Source organism: Muscardinus avellanarius (genome assembly GCF_963383645.1).
Source record: "Muscardinus avellanarius genome assembly, chromosome: 6".
NCBI lineage: Eukaryota > Metazoa > Chordata > Mammalia > Rodentia > Gliridae > Muscardinus > Muscardinus avellanarius.
In genome coordinates this window covers 38,350,914-38,366,227 of record NC_137791.1, presented here as the reverse complement: position 1 = coordinate 38,366,227, position 15,314 = coordinate 38,350,914, and the positions used below count along the sequence as shown (strand labels likewise).

General features: G+C 40.1%; 1 protein-coding gene across 1 annotated transcript in view; it reads right to left on the bottom strand.

Moving 5' to 3' along the window:
• Nucleotides 1-14,845, bottom strand: part of ARSJ (arylsulfatase family member J) — a gene marked incomplete at both ends in the record, with an annotated part of 97,948 nt that extends 83,103 nt beyond the window's left edge. The window contains one exon of the mRNA XM_080697630.1: nucleotides 14,451-14,845. Coding sequence (XP_080553756.1) covers nucleotides 14,451-14,845 — 395 coding nt within the window. The remainder of the gene's footprint in view (nucleotides 1-14,450) is intronic.
• Nucleotides 14,846-15,314: the final 469 nt, after the last annotated feature.

The window sequence follows — 15,314 nt, the reverse complement described above, 5'->3', positions numbered from 1 at the left end:
ATAAAATTGCTTAAGCTTACAGCAAAAAAAAAAAAAAAAAAGTTCTGACTATTCTTTTTCAAGGTAGCTAAGAACAAGAACCCACAGCTACATCTCACACAGGTACAGATTTGCTGTACCACCATAACAGTTCTACCCTAACAGTCCATGACAAGCTCACTACTTGGAAAGCTTAGACAGTGAAAGGCCAACCTGACTCCATCTTGTATAGAATCCATTTTGTTGCAACTAAGCGCTAACTCTGAAATGTATGCACTTGCTGAACCCTGTGTAGCCTTTGCACTGTCTTCCTGAAATTGTAACCATTTAATCTATGCCTTCCTGAAATTGTAACTACCCCTTGAATATATTCGGCACTCTTCCTCCTCAGTACAAAGTTCAGTGCCTCCTCTGGGGAATCCTAAAGAAGGCAAACTGGTCTCCAGGTATGGACCTAAGAGGGGGCTAGCCAACCAACAACTGATACCTGTCTTAGTTATGGGGGCTTAGCCAATAAGGAAAAAGTCAAGGCTTTTATAGTTTTCCTCTATAAAAAGGGTCTGGCTGACTGGAAGGGTGCACAGCTCTAACAATTGGCTCGAGAGCTGTGGCCCTAGCTAGCTGGTAATTTTTCTTTAATGCTAAATTCTTCTGAATTCTTTTAATAAAATTTGTAATAACCTGCTGGTGTGTGGCTCTCTTCGTCCTCACATAGTCCCGGCCCAACAACAGAAAGATCAAAGTTTTGAGGACAGCCTCAGCAACTTAGGCTCTCAGTGACTTAGTAAGACCCTTTCAAAATAAAAAGGGCTGAGGGTGCAGTTTAAAGGTAGAATGCTCCTGCGGTCAATCCCAGCACCAAGCACCAACAAACCAGCTCAACTCCTTTGAAAATCAAGGCAAGAGACTGTATAGATCCACTCACTTGCTCTTTAGAGTTATTTACCAATTAATTCCAGGCCCCTGCTGTGACACCTCATTCATCAGGGGTTCATTGTCTTCACCACTACTTTTTCCTATTTCTCAGTGACTTAAATATTCACAGGAATGACTTCTTCATCCCATACCCTGTGGTTCTAATATCTTTCCTTCTTCACTTCCAAATAGGTTTTCTTCTATTTCACCTTAACACTCATTCCTCTATCACTTTCAAAAACTGTAATGGTAGTAAAGTTTTGATCCCCCAAACTGTACTTCTCCAATTACTATTGCCTACCTTTTCATTTCTCAAATGTACTCATATCTCACTTCAACCGATCTAGACAGGCAATCCACTCACTCACCCAGCAGTTTTAGAGAGGATGATCTCCTGAGCATCTTCCTGTCTTTCTTGCTATATTCAAAGTCCATCACACTCCTCATTTGAGAAATTCCCAATATAGTTAAATTTGTCACTTCACCCATGCTGCTTCTGCATAAAAGCAGCTGAGGTTGTTGGGAGAAAAACAAACAGATGATGACAGTTCTGTTTGGAAATTCATGACCACATCTCAAGTGGGCTTTCATTACTGCCTGGGATTTTTATTGCTGTTGTTTGTGGCACTGGGAATTGAAACCAGAAGCATTCTACCTCCAACTTACACCCCCAGCCATTTGTATTTTTTGTTTTGAAATGAGGTCTGTGAGAATATAATTGTATCTTTTCTGTCAAAGAAGGAGTTTAAACTTAAACCTCCATTTTGTAATCTGGTAGGGGCTTACATTCCTTTGCAAAATTAGCATTTCATAAGAGATTGCAGGTGCCGACCCTCTCCCCATCTTCCGCTATAATTGGCCTGGAAGAATGTAAAGATGTAACTCCACCAAGAGGAGTTCGCCCAGGAGGAGTATGGCATTAGGGATATGACTCACCTGGTTCTTTGTCAGGTGTGCTCACTCTTATGACTGGGAGCAACCTTTTTTGCAAAAAAGTAAAATCACCTGGCCAACTATTTTCAACAACGTGTCTTTTCTTAATGCCACAAAAAGTTATTTCTAACAAATGTGGCACCCAACATGGGGCATTGCACCCCCTCCAAGGTGCTGAGGATTTCTTCTTCTTAAGAGAGACACATCCTACTCCCTACTGAGGTAGGCTTGGGGGGAAGGGAACCCACAATCTCTGGAGCAGGCAACAACCTTCTGGCGAAAATTGCAAGGTAATTCAGGGAAGGCCTTAGCATATACCTCGGCAATGTGAACCCCACATGTGGACCCAGATATAAGTGCTTTCGGGAGAAGCAAGTAACACCTGGGTAGTCGGGGTTTCCCAAGGAAGCTGTGCATGAATGAGCAACCATGGAGTCTGAATCTGCCATTCTGGTAGATCTTTGGAACCTCATACTATGGAAGGCCTCTTCTGCAGGAGGAAACTTGCTAAGGACTTTAACTGGCCTGCTGAGAAGCACCTATCACAGAGATACTTTCTACAAGAGAAAAGGATAGAGAAATGTGGACTACATTGAGGGTAGAATACTAGAAACTGCAACAGGGGAAACTAGGCCTCAGTTAACTCAGTCAAGCATCTAGTGTGGTTACACAACCGGGAAGTAAAAGCTGTGTGTGTACTTGAGTGAGACTTGGCAGGTGTGGAGTCTACATCCGCTGTTCTGGTAGATCCTTGGCGCTTCATATGGCATAAGGCCTCTTCTCCAGGAGGGAGCTGACTAGGGCCTTTAACTAGCCCTTGGAGAAGCATCTACTGTGGATATATTGCCCACAAAAGAGAAGGACAGAGAAAGACAAAGCACATGCAGGGAGGAATACTAGAAACCCCAGCAGGGGAAGACTGGGTCTCAGCCAAGTATCTAGTTGTGATTCCAGAACTAGGTGAGCCAAGCAAAAAGGAAAATAGCACTTCTTCATCCAGTGAAAAGGTGCCCAGGGAGGAAGAAATATTTGATAAAATTATTGGAGAGATTAGTACTCAAAATTACAATGTTCTAGCAAATTGGCTATAACTCTCTTGTCCTCTATCCATGGGGATGCAATACCTGGAAAATTGAAACTGTAAGATAGGTGTTTCCTGTCTATTTGTATGTATTTCTATACCCATAAACGTTTTGTCTATTGTTCATATGATACTAACATTGGCTTATATAAGTGTACTCAAAAGTTTCTTGGTTTTTTTTTTTTTTAAATTGGAATTAAGAAATAAGAGATTAAGGAGCAGGGAGGTGGGAGGGAACACTGCCTACCTTCCTGACCAGGCCCCAGGTGCCAGGCAGGAACCTGCTACTTCCGCAGACCAGAAGCACCCACTGCACACCAGGTGGCTCAAGTTCTGATTCATATGCGATTCTAAATATACATAAGGCTAAATAATTCTTTGGCTGTGTTTTGATAAACAACTATTAAGAACATTATTAAATGTTTTTATCAGAGGGCTGTTTTATTTTACTTAAAAAAGTAATTTATCTAAATTGAGAGATTTATTATAGGGGTTGTTTTAATGTAAGGATTGTTTAAAATTAAAAAATTGTCAAGTAAAGGGAAATCCAATAAATAATAAGAAATATTCAGAGGCATGAGGAGGTATTATAAAAAGGGAGAATGCGTTTATATAAAAAAGATTTTGTATGGCCAAATTTTAGTGTAAATGACTGAATTATCCCATAGGGAAAAGAAATTTGAGTAAAAAATTAAAAGGTTAGTTGGAGGAAGTTAAAATATCTGTTAAAGATAATTTATGATGATTTTTTTCACACATTGCTTAGAATTAAAGAAATTATTCAAAGGGTTCTCTAAAAGTCATACTTGGTGCATTACTTCTATGAATTCTATTACTTCTACAGAATTGGGTTTTCTCAAGACTAATCTGCTCTTAATTTTTTCATTTTTTGATATAATTTTTCTATTGATGTAGGATAGAAGGAATAAGTAGGTAGAAAGGAGACAGACAGGAAGGAAAAGTAAAAATATAACTTTGATATAAGAACCTGGAGCTGAAGCGCTTCAGCCTCTGGTCCACAAACCAGTTCTCTTTCCCGGGCCTGACTCTCCCATAAATTCTTGGGAAACCTGTAGATCCTAGAGTTAATAATATTTCCGAGAAACCTATAATTTAGGATATCCCAGCTTATCCGTCAATCAACTAATGAGGACCCCAATCAACCCAAGATCATCCACCCTAAGGCTGACCAGACCACAGACCATCAGGAAGCGCCTCAGGACTATTGGACTGAGCTCATCCACCCTAAGGCTGCCAGACCACCTGCCCACCATAAACTGTCTTGGGAGTACCGGACCAAACTCATCCTCACATACCTTCTCTAGCCACCCCTCACGAAAGTCCCCTATAAGGAGAGAACCCTGAACTCCCCAAAATGCCTTCCTCATCTTGAGGGGCCCGCATTCTCTCTTGAATGTGTATTTCCTCCCCTTTTTCCCAATAAACCTTTGTCTATGTCTCTAACTGGTGCGTGCTGAAATTCTTTTCTGTCACGTTAGCCAAGGACCCTGCAGACCCCGAGTTCCTGAGCCGAGAACTCACCCCAATGTCTTTGGCACCCCAACACTATGTTCTTTGTGTGCTGGACTGGGAAATGGATTCAAAATATATTTGAAAATAGCTTTGGTATTACTGTACAGGTATTGGAAAATGACTTTGGTATTAATGTATTGGAAAATAAATTTGGTATTAGTGAATCAAAAATTAGTTTCAAGCCAGGTATGGTGGTGCATGCTTGTAATCCCCATGCTTGAGAGGCAGAGACAGGAGGATTGTGCAGGTTCGAAGTCAGCCTCGCTGGCTTAAAAGACCCTGTTTCCAAATTAAAAAAAATATACAGAAATAGGTCTGGGAGTGTAGCTTGGAGGTAGAAGGGTTCCATCCCCAGTACCACAAAAAAAAAAAAAATTCAAAATGTAAAAAGCAATCAGGGCCTGGTTGCTACCAGGCACTCAGGCAGCTGTTATAATACAGAGTTCCTTCACTAAAAGTAACTAGCAAGTACCCAGAATAGTTGGGACCTAGGGCCATTATATTTTAAAGACAGGTTTACATAATAAGTAACTCCCAACAGGTTAGAGTTCCCAGTGAATGTGGGAGGAGGGTTCAGGCCTCTGTCAAGAGGAGATAGATACCACGTGACCCCTGACTTTGTTAATCATTCCAGTCATAACAAAGACCTAGGCTTACACCTGCATCAAGGCAGGAAGGCTTTTGGTCAACCAAGAAATCCCCATAATCATAAAAAAGGGCCTGCATGGAGTTAATGCGCAGGCTCACATCTAGGTCAGAAGATTATTTATCGGCTGGGCAAGATGAAGGCTAATGTATCTTTATAAAAACTGTTCTATATCCAAAAACTTCAGCAAATTATTTTTAAGTTACTCCATACATCCCTCATGTAGTACTTTAATTTCCGTTCCATCTTTCTGCCTTTGTAATAATAAAATTGCTTAAGTTTACAGCAAAAGTTTTTGGCTATTCTTTTCTACAAATAGCTAAAAACAAGAACCTGCAGCTACATCTCACACTGCTACAGTTTCAGAGCCCAGCGGGGGCACAGTAACACTTTATATTTAAAATAATATGGTTTTGTGCTCTTAATATTTACTAAGAACTAGATTAAAGGTTGTGTTTTAGTAAGACAATCTCTGTGTTTACTGTTTTTGATTATCCAGTAAGCTGCATCTTAGCAGAACCAGGATTTATAACTTTGGGTTACTATAATTGAAACCTACATACATTTGAGAACTATGCTATATATATATCTAGGTTCATCTAAATGTTTTATAAAATGCTTATAAAGTTAAAATGTATATAGGTTTTATATAAATGCAGTCTAACCAATGAGTGATCTCTTTATGCAATGTGCATTGTATTTGTACCTTAAGTTACTAAAACTTTTGTCATCTCTGTTTAGTACCATTCAAAAATCCTTCATTAGGACCTGGTTTACATCTGCTTACCTTGACTCAGTAAATGTCTTTTTATGTAAGAGATACAACCATGTATCAGGTAATAAGCTTATTTCTGATTATTAATACTGTCTTCTAAACTTATAAAAATCTAGAGCTATTCTCTGACTTTTATCAATGCTGTTAACCTACATAGATTTTTTAGTTATAGTTATCTTACTGCACCACAAATTCTAAATTTCATTGCAATGGTTAATATATGTTAACGTTTATGTAACTATAGTGTTAATTATTACTGGCTTCTTTATAAGCTAGATATCTGTGTTTCCTAAGTATCTTCTAAAATGCGAAGTTTAAGAAAATACTAACAGGAGAAATAATGGCTCAGATCATCATATTTCTTTTTTTCCCCCTGAGGTACTAGGGATGGAACCCAGGAGCATTGTACCACCAAGCTATACCCCCAGCTCTATTTTTTAGCCTTTTAATATTTATTTACTTATTTATTTATTTATTTATTTATTTATTTATTTATTTATTTGAGGTACTGGGGATGGAACCCAGCAACATTCTACCTCCAAGCTACACCCCCAGACCTATTTTTTTAGTCTTTATATTTTTTGGAACAGGGTTTTACTGAGTTGCAAAGGGCCTTGCTAAGTAGCTGAGACTGCCCACAAACTGTGATCCTTCAGTCTCAGCCTCTCGGATGCTGGGATTACAAGCCTGTGCTACCATGCCCAGCCTATCATAATATTTCTGATAGTATTTAAAGTGATGATCCTACGAGGATGTGGTATAATCTTCTGTATTAGGACTGTACTCCCTAGGCAGGCAGAGATAGTTCTAACCAGATCATCATCCACAGATTACCAAAAGAATCTGTCAAACACTTTGAGAGCAAGAGTCGCCATATGTTAATAAAATTTGAAGAAAAGAGTAATAATGTATAATAAGAGGGGGGAATTGTGAGAATATATTTGTGTCTTTTCTGCCAATTTAAATATATTTGTGTCTTTTCTGCCAGTTTAAACTTGAACCACTATTTTGTAATCTGGTAGGGGCTTGCATTCCTTTGCAAAAATGGCATCTCTTAAGAGATTGCAGGTGCTGACCATCCCTCATCTTCCTCTGTAGCTGACCCAGAAGAATGTGAAGGAACTCCCATTGGTGGGAGTTCAGCCCAGGAGGAGCATTGCATCAGGGATTTAAGGCCCATCTGGTTCTTTGTCAGGTGATATTTCTAGCATACCTGGGAGTACCTTTTTTTGCAAAAAAAGTAAAATCGCCTTGCCAAGCAATTTTCGAACATGTATCTTTTCTTAATGCCACAACAAAAAGTTATTTCTAACAGGTCTTGCTAGGCTGCTAAGAGTCTTGCTAAGTTGCTGAGGCTGTCTTTCAACCTGTGATCCTCCTGTCTCAGGCTGTCAAGTACCAGGATTATAGGTGTGTGCCACCATATCCAGTCTGCCTGGGGTTTTCACTGCATTTCTCAACTCACTTTCACACTCTCTTATAAGACTATTTTATCTATCTCTCTGTTAAACCTCTAGATCTTTTTTATTAGCTGATGACATCACCTGTTTGCTGAAAAGTAGGATACATTTATTTCCATGTTTATAGCAGGACAATCCACAATAGCCAAATTATAGATCCGACCCAGGTGAATGATAAAGAATATGTAGAATATACACACGATGAAATTTTACTCAGCCATAAAGAAGAACAAAACTATGTCATTTGCAGAAAAATGGGTGAAATTGGAGAATATTATTCTAAGGGAGACCAGTCTCAGAGAGCCAAGGACCATATGTTTCCTCTCCTATGTTCTCATATGTGGATGTTATACAGAAAAGAGGGAAAAACAAGGAACTTTAAATAATGCAGAGAGAGACCTGTAAAGCAGTGGGAGAGGACGATGGGAGGGAAAGAAGGAGAACTGAAAAAGGAAATAGTTCCAATATATACTATGGAAATATGTGATGGTATTACTACCGATTTTTACTAAAACTGATGGGGAGGGAGAAGGGAGTAGGTGGGCTATGGAAGGAAATACACCCACAGCTGTAAGCATGTATGCATACTAAACCTCACTGATGTATAATTGCATGCACTAATAATTTTTTTTTTCTTTTTCTTTTTTTTTTTTTGTTGGTATTGGGGTTCCTGGAAACCTTTATACCTCCGGGCTATACTCCCAGACCTATTTTTATATTTTTATTTGGAAACAGGGTCTCTTAAGCCAGCGAGGCTGGCTTCGAACCTGCGCGATCTTCCTGTCTCCACCTCCCAAGCGCAGGGATTACAAGCGTGCGCCACCACACCCAGCTGCACTAATAATTTTCAAAAGTGGGATGATTCAGAAGAGAACTACTTCTTATTCCCCAAACCAAAATTTCTATCTGTTTGCATATGGTACATCCATTATCTTTCTTCTCTTCTACTAAAATGAATGAACTGGTAAAGATAGCCAAAACAGTTTTGAAGAACAGGACACAGACTAGGTATCGATATATGTTAAAAAAACTAGGTATCAATATATGTTAAAAAGCTATAGTGGTCAAGAGAATAGCTTTTTGGCACAAGTCAGACAATGGTACAGAACAGAGCCAGACACTGACTAGACATCTACATTCATCTGACTTGAGGAAAGTGGCACTGAGGCACAGTGGAGAACGTGCGGGCTGTCAATAAACAGCATAGGCCCTATGGAAAAAACAGTCTTGAACTCTGATTTCCACCATACTAAAAATTAATTCTACATGAATTATATATCTACATACAAAATATAAAACTTTGGGGGAAAACACTGTTATGAACATGAGGTTGGCAAGGATATCTTAAATAGTACATAAAAATAAAAAAATGTAAATTGGATTACAATAAAATTAAAACCTATTCACAAAAAAATAAGACAATCAAACAACCAACCAAGCCAACAAAATGCCAATAAAGAAAGTGAAAAAATATTTGCAATACAAATATCTGACCAAGCAGTAGAATAATCTTCCCAAATAAGAGGGAAGACAAAGAGAAAGCAAAAAGGAGAAAACAATTACCCAGAGAGAAAAGAGGCAAAAGGCTTGAATAAATACTTCTTAAAGAGGGACATCCAAATGGTTCTTTAATATAAAGACACTTAAATTCATTGGTTTGTAGAGAAATGCAAATTTAAACTAAGATGGATCACCAGCACAAAATGATCAGAAAGACTAAAAGAAAAAAAAGAAGACTACAACAAATGTTGGCAAGGATGTAAAGCAAATGGAATTCTCCCCAGGACAACATGCAAAACTTCTACAAACATAATGTTAAGAGAACAAGACATAAAAGAGAGCCTTCACTGTAATTACCTTTATATAATGCTAAAAAATAAGCAAAACTAACCTAAGGTGTTTGAAGCCAAGAGAGTGATCATTACCAAGGGTCAGCTGGATAGGAGGGCTTTTAAAGCAAAGCGATTTTTATCAAGCAGCCTATTACAAAGATACTTTTGCATTTGTTAAAATTATCACCATGGTATTTCAAATGTGTGCCAAGACATCCTGCTGCCTCGGCATCTATGTGTTGAGACCCCACTCCACATAGTTATCGGCAGAACGCCCCGAGAAAGAGGTATCGTCTCTGGCCAAAATATCCCCCACTTTTACCCTTCATGACTATTAATATTTCCTTTAACTTTCTACACGAATTGCTCCAGTGATGTGAAATCAGGACTATATAAACGTCCTTGGCTCTGCTCAATAATAATAAAAACTGGCCAAAATTCAGATGCTGTGATAAGCATTCCAGCTGCAGCAATTACAAAGGGTCTCTGACCCTCACTATCACTAACTTAGGTTAAGCTATTAACTCAGGTAAGGTAGTTCAGTTTAAGGAAACTTTGTTTACCCTTGAGATCCTGCCTAGAGACAGAGAAGATAAAAACCTTGTGTGTGACCTTAAAGCAATTTAGTTGATAAACAACTTAGTTGCCCAAATACAATAGACTCAAGGAGAAAGATTGGTGACTTTTACGCCCAGTGTAAATATTCCTGAAGACAGAGAGGCTGATCGCATGGTTAATGAATATGACAAAATAAAGGACAGACGTTCTAAATATATATGTATGAAGGAAAGGAAATACCGTGTAAGAGTAAGAAAAGCATTTTTGCATGAAGAAGAGCTTATCATAAGAAAGTCCCAACCGGGAGAGAAAGGAATTAGAAAGTTAGAAGCAAGTTGCAGAGGGTTTGTGACAGAGAAATGGGTTATTAAAGATGGTTAGACTTTTAATAGGCTTATTGTCTAAAGAAGAGTGTTCAGCAGTCAAGGAAATATATCTGACAATTATAACCAAGAACTTTGTGGTGTTGTTTGTGGTATTTTGTCTGCAAAACTGTGTTGTGAGTTTGCTTAAGCTTTCAGATTTAGGAGATAAAAAATGCCAACACCTGGAGAAACTTTATCACATCCACCTGAATCACCACGTCTCCCCACACTTGTTATATGAACTGAGCCCAAAAGATGGAAAGTTCCAAGAGAGCCAAAGAAGATTCCCCGAGAAACCCCCAAGCCTTGGCCATGCTTGTTTATTTTGGGAAGTGGCCCCCTGGGACTGCTTATCTGCAAAGACCTTGGAAAAGAATCAGGAGTCTCTCGAAGATCAACAGTCAGCTGAAGGACTAGTTTTATTACCTTTGTTTACATGTCATTCATTATTACTTCACAATGATTACACCCACCTCCCTCTCCTCTTACTATTAACTTTACTGGTGAAAGGTATAAATTTCTTGGAGTTTTTGTAATAAAGTGTCATTGGCTCAAGAAGCCTTTGTCCACCTCAGATTTCTTTCCCAAGCGTCGTACCCAAAAACTTAGGGAATTCATAGAGGGAAAGGAATCGCTGCAGATAAGTTTCTGCAGGACACCACCTGCCTTTTGCCCCATCTTTCTGAGGCTCCCGGTCGCGAGTGGACTTGCCCCCAAAGGACTGAGCTAGTCGGTAACAAATGTGATAAGTGAACAATGGAATAGTATAACTATAAAATGATTGTGACTGTCAAAAATACAAATTATTTCAGACTACAAATCCTTCCTACTTTAAAGTCTTCAATAAATATGTCTAAATTTTGCAAATCTTTTATTCGAACTTAAGTCTCCCTCATGTTTTTTTTTTTTAAAGAAGAAATTTTGTCATTTCTCAATGTCATTATTTGGAAAACTTTTTAAAAAGTAAGAAAAGTGCTTTGAAATAAACCTAACACAGAGAGCCATGGTCCCAGTCAATCTTTTACAGCACCAGGCCGACTTTAAACAGTGCAGTCACTCCAAGTCCAGGGATCAGAATCTTTGTATCACTACTTAATTTGGCATATGTTGCCGTATCTAAATAAAGCAGGGAAACATCCAACAACTGTCTCATAGAGTTATTGTAAGGACTAAATGAGATAATGCTCATTAAATACACCTTCCTAAAACAGTGATTGCTCAGTAGATGCTATCATCGAATTCTCACACTTTTCTTCCTCCCACCCTCCTCCTTCCCCTTTTGATACTAGGAACCCAGGCACAGTCTGCCTCTGAGATACACCCAGCTTTTTTATTTTTATTTTGAAACAACATCTGACTAAGTTGCAGAGAGCTTTGCTAAGTTGCTGAGGCTGGCCGAGAACCTACAGTCCTCCTGTCTCTGCCTCCCAAGTACTGGAATTACAGGGTGACACCACACTCAATACTAACACTATTAATTTGCTATTAATAGTGTCATTAGAATAACTTTGGCCAGGCGTGGTGGCACACACTTATAGCCTCAGCTTAGTGAGACCCTCTGCAACTTAGTGAGACCATGTTTCAAAATAAAGAATAAAAAAATAGGGCTGGGGGTGTAGCTCAGAGGTTGAATGCCTCTTGATTCCATCCCCAGACCCCGCCCCACAAAAAGAATAACTTTGCATGCTCATTAAATAATAACTTTGCATGCTCATTAAATTGCTAGTGATTTCTGGACCTACTGAAGTTGAATAGCTGGTTTGGTGCAGTGAGTCAGCATTTTAACTAACATTGTGGGTGATTCTTTTGGGAACCCAGGGGCATTGTACCTCCCAGCTACACCCCCAGTCCTAGTTTTTAGTCTTTTTATTTTTTGAAACAGGGTCTCGCCGAGTTGCGAATGGTCTCGCTATGTAGCTGAAGCTGTCCAAGAACTGCGGATCCCCCAGTCTCCAACTCTGAAATGCTAGGATCACAAGGGAGCGCCACCATGCCCAGCATGAGTGAGTCTTTGCACACTCAAATTTGAAAACTACTACATGGAGATTAGGGCATAGTTCTTACATATTCCTCACAGCTCCACTATAGGTGTCTAAACATAATCAATGATCATTGATAGACTGATTGATATCCAATATTGCCAGACTGGTATGATGTAAATTATTAAAAGAATCTGAAATTTGGTATCAATTTATGCACCATTTAAAAAAAAGACGTAACGTTATGCACCATTAAAAAACTGACTTAACATTTTGACTTTAGCAAATAAAAATAGAGGGTAGTGTGGTTAAATAATATCAAAAGTAAATTCAGCTTCAATCATTTAAACTCTACTTTTGTCATATGAAGATATATGAATCTTCTCACATTTTCCATAACCTATTTTTCCTTTTACAACAGTTCAGTCCATTTGGGGTTTTATTGCTTCCATTTTTATTTAGCGGAAACAGAAAGCCTAGGCATGGACTCACAGAAAGCATAAATGGACATATTCTCTGTGCACTGCACTAGTAATATTAAGCCTAGAGTTAGATTTCTTTAACCACTTTCTTACATCTGTATTCATTTAAAGGAAAATTTTAGCAATTTGTCTAAAAGGAGAACTGCAAGTAAAACATCTTCAACTCTTTCACTAGAAAAGTAAATCAAATCACATTAGTTCTTTGGGCTTTTTGTCTAGAAAACAGTTATGCAATTTTTTGCACTGAGCAGAAAATTTTAATATGGAAAGAAATCTTCTCATTAAAGGTCCGGTTTGTTGAGAGGACAGAGGAGTCAGCCTTTAACTAAAGAGAAAATCGGGAATTATTTCCAACTTAGTTTCTGTCTTCATCTTAGTAAGTAAATATGATGATCAAAAGATAAAACCTAAATACATTATCAGTGCAAGACATTTAAGAACTAATTTTTTTTTGTTTGGTGAAAAGCCTTTGAACATATACTTTATTGTGAATAATAAATTGATACAGTTTGGTAATATATTTTCAAAAACTGTTGGCTAGGTGCATACACTTAAATTCTATAAATTAGCTGAAGAGGTCTAGTGAAGCTTTATGATACATTTTTTTAATAAGCCAAATATAAAGGTGATTGGGATTGGCCTTCAGGTCATTAGATGGACTCTTAATTTTCAGCAAACAATCTGTTCTTTTAGAAATATTAACTACCCTTGATTTTACAATGCTATGATTAATCTTTAAAATGACTTTGAAGTACATACAGTGAGACTCCTCTGTCTTTCTCTAAGGATTTTTTTTTTTTTCTGGCAGTGTTAAGTTTTGACAGTTTGCTGAGCAGTGGAAATTATGCTGTAAGCAAGTCTCTGCAACACAGAGATTCCTACAACATACTGTAGTCTTTATTTTTCCATTGGATACTGGCTACTCTTATAGGATCCAATTCCAAGAATAACTTCATTGCAGCAAGGGTTCACTGTCCTGCAACTGGAATCAAAAGGCACATAGAGGGCAACCATCAAGGCTTTTCTCTACCTGTTGAGGAGTAGCTTGATCCCTTACCTTGCTTTCTCTACATTCCAGACTGAATTTGTACAATGAAATCAAGTTATAATAACCCATGTTCTGATAAGGTAGAGTAAAATTATAAAAATATGTGATTTAGTAATTTAGCAAAGTGATGGCAATATTAAAAATATTTCATTGTAAGCATACAAAATACAAACAGGCCACTTTTTGTTACTCAAAAAAATTCCAGACATGTGAGAAACAGAAAACATCAAAGTTTGATGTTTGTTCAGCAGTGACCATTGAATTTCCTTGCATTTTGAGAACTGCATTGGCAATTAGATAAGTCCTCACTAGTGAAACTGGAAGAGCAAACTGCCCATCAAAGACCCAAGCTCAGGCCGATGCACCGTGGTCAGATTTTACATTACCAGCTGTGCCGTTGCCCCCTTCCTCTGCGATGGGCTGCAGCTTCAATCATTCAATTCTAGAGTTAAGAACAAACCCAGAGTTGCAGACAAAATTTTGGTCTTTCTTATCAGTGTTAGTAAGTGTGGATTCTGTTGTGACACTTGAAAGAAAAATCTGATCACCCAGAAAGAACAAATTTGGGAGAGGAGATGCTTCTGGAGTTGTCTGGTTGGAGGATGAGTGTTGCAAGTCCTGACCTCATTCAAAAGCTCACAGCTGGATCTGAGCCTCAGGAAAACGAGATGACTCGTGAGTAGACTGAAAGATCATTAGTAGGACGTCCACTTTAGCACCATAGCCCACCGCCGCCATTCATTCATTCATTCATTCATTCATTCATTCATTCGTTGTTCACGTACTCTGTTACTCTCTTACAGTAGGAGTAAGATCTTGCCCAAGATTGTCCAAGGAATAAGTATAAGAAGAAAGAGCACTTACTTTCCAGTAATAAGCTGACTCCTGGATGGTGTGCAAATGGGTTGGACATAGTAGTTCTCCAGTTTGACTCCTTCAGCAGCGAGTCTGTCAAGAGTGGGTGTCTTTATCTCCGACCCGTGGTAGCCCACATCTCTGAATCCCTGATCATCCGCTAGGATGAAAATGAGGTGGGGCTGGGAGGTGGCAGTTGCGCTGTGCTCGGGTCGCTCTCCAGCTTGAGCTTGCAAGGCCCCTTCCTCCTCCTCCTCGAAGCCCTGGCCCCAGGACAGGTAACCGTAGGCGAGGAGGCCGAGGACCCAGAAGCCCGCCAGGGCCCCCATGGCTATCATCTTCCCAGGCCAGCCCCGGGCCCGCAGAGGTGGAGGCTGCGGCCCCGCGCCGCCCGGGGGCGCCATGCACCGCGCCGGGCGGAGACCCCGGGGAGACCCCCCGAGGCTCGCACGTGCGCGGGGAGCCAGGGCGCCGGCGCTGCTCCAGCCTCGCCGCAGCTGCGGCCTTAGGTGATGGGTCGTGCGGTGGGAGGTCGGGGCACCTCCGAGACACTGCCCTTCTCCATCCCAGGGCACTTTCTCCTTCTCGCTCCGAGGGTGCTCGCACAGGAAAAGTTTGAATCTCCACGCAGAAGTACAACGTGCGCGGAGCAGAGCTGAGCGGCTCACTGCGCGGTCCGCCCAGTCCTGGAGCGCCGCCCGGCCGTCCTCCCGGCCCGCGCAATCCTCCCGCCCCACCGTGCTCCCCGCCGGCCCGGCCGTCCTCCCCGCCTCCCCGCCCTCCCGGCCGTCCTCCCCGCCCCGCCGTCGGGTCGCGAAGGCGGAGGACGGCTCCGGGCCTCTCCAGCCCCGGGCCGGGGCCGCGCTCGCGTCC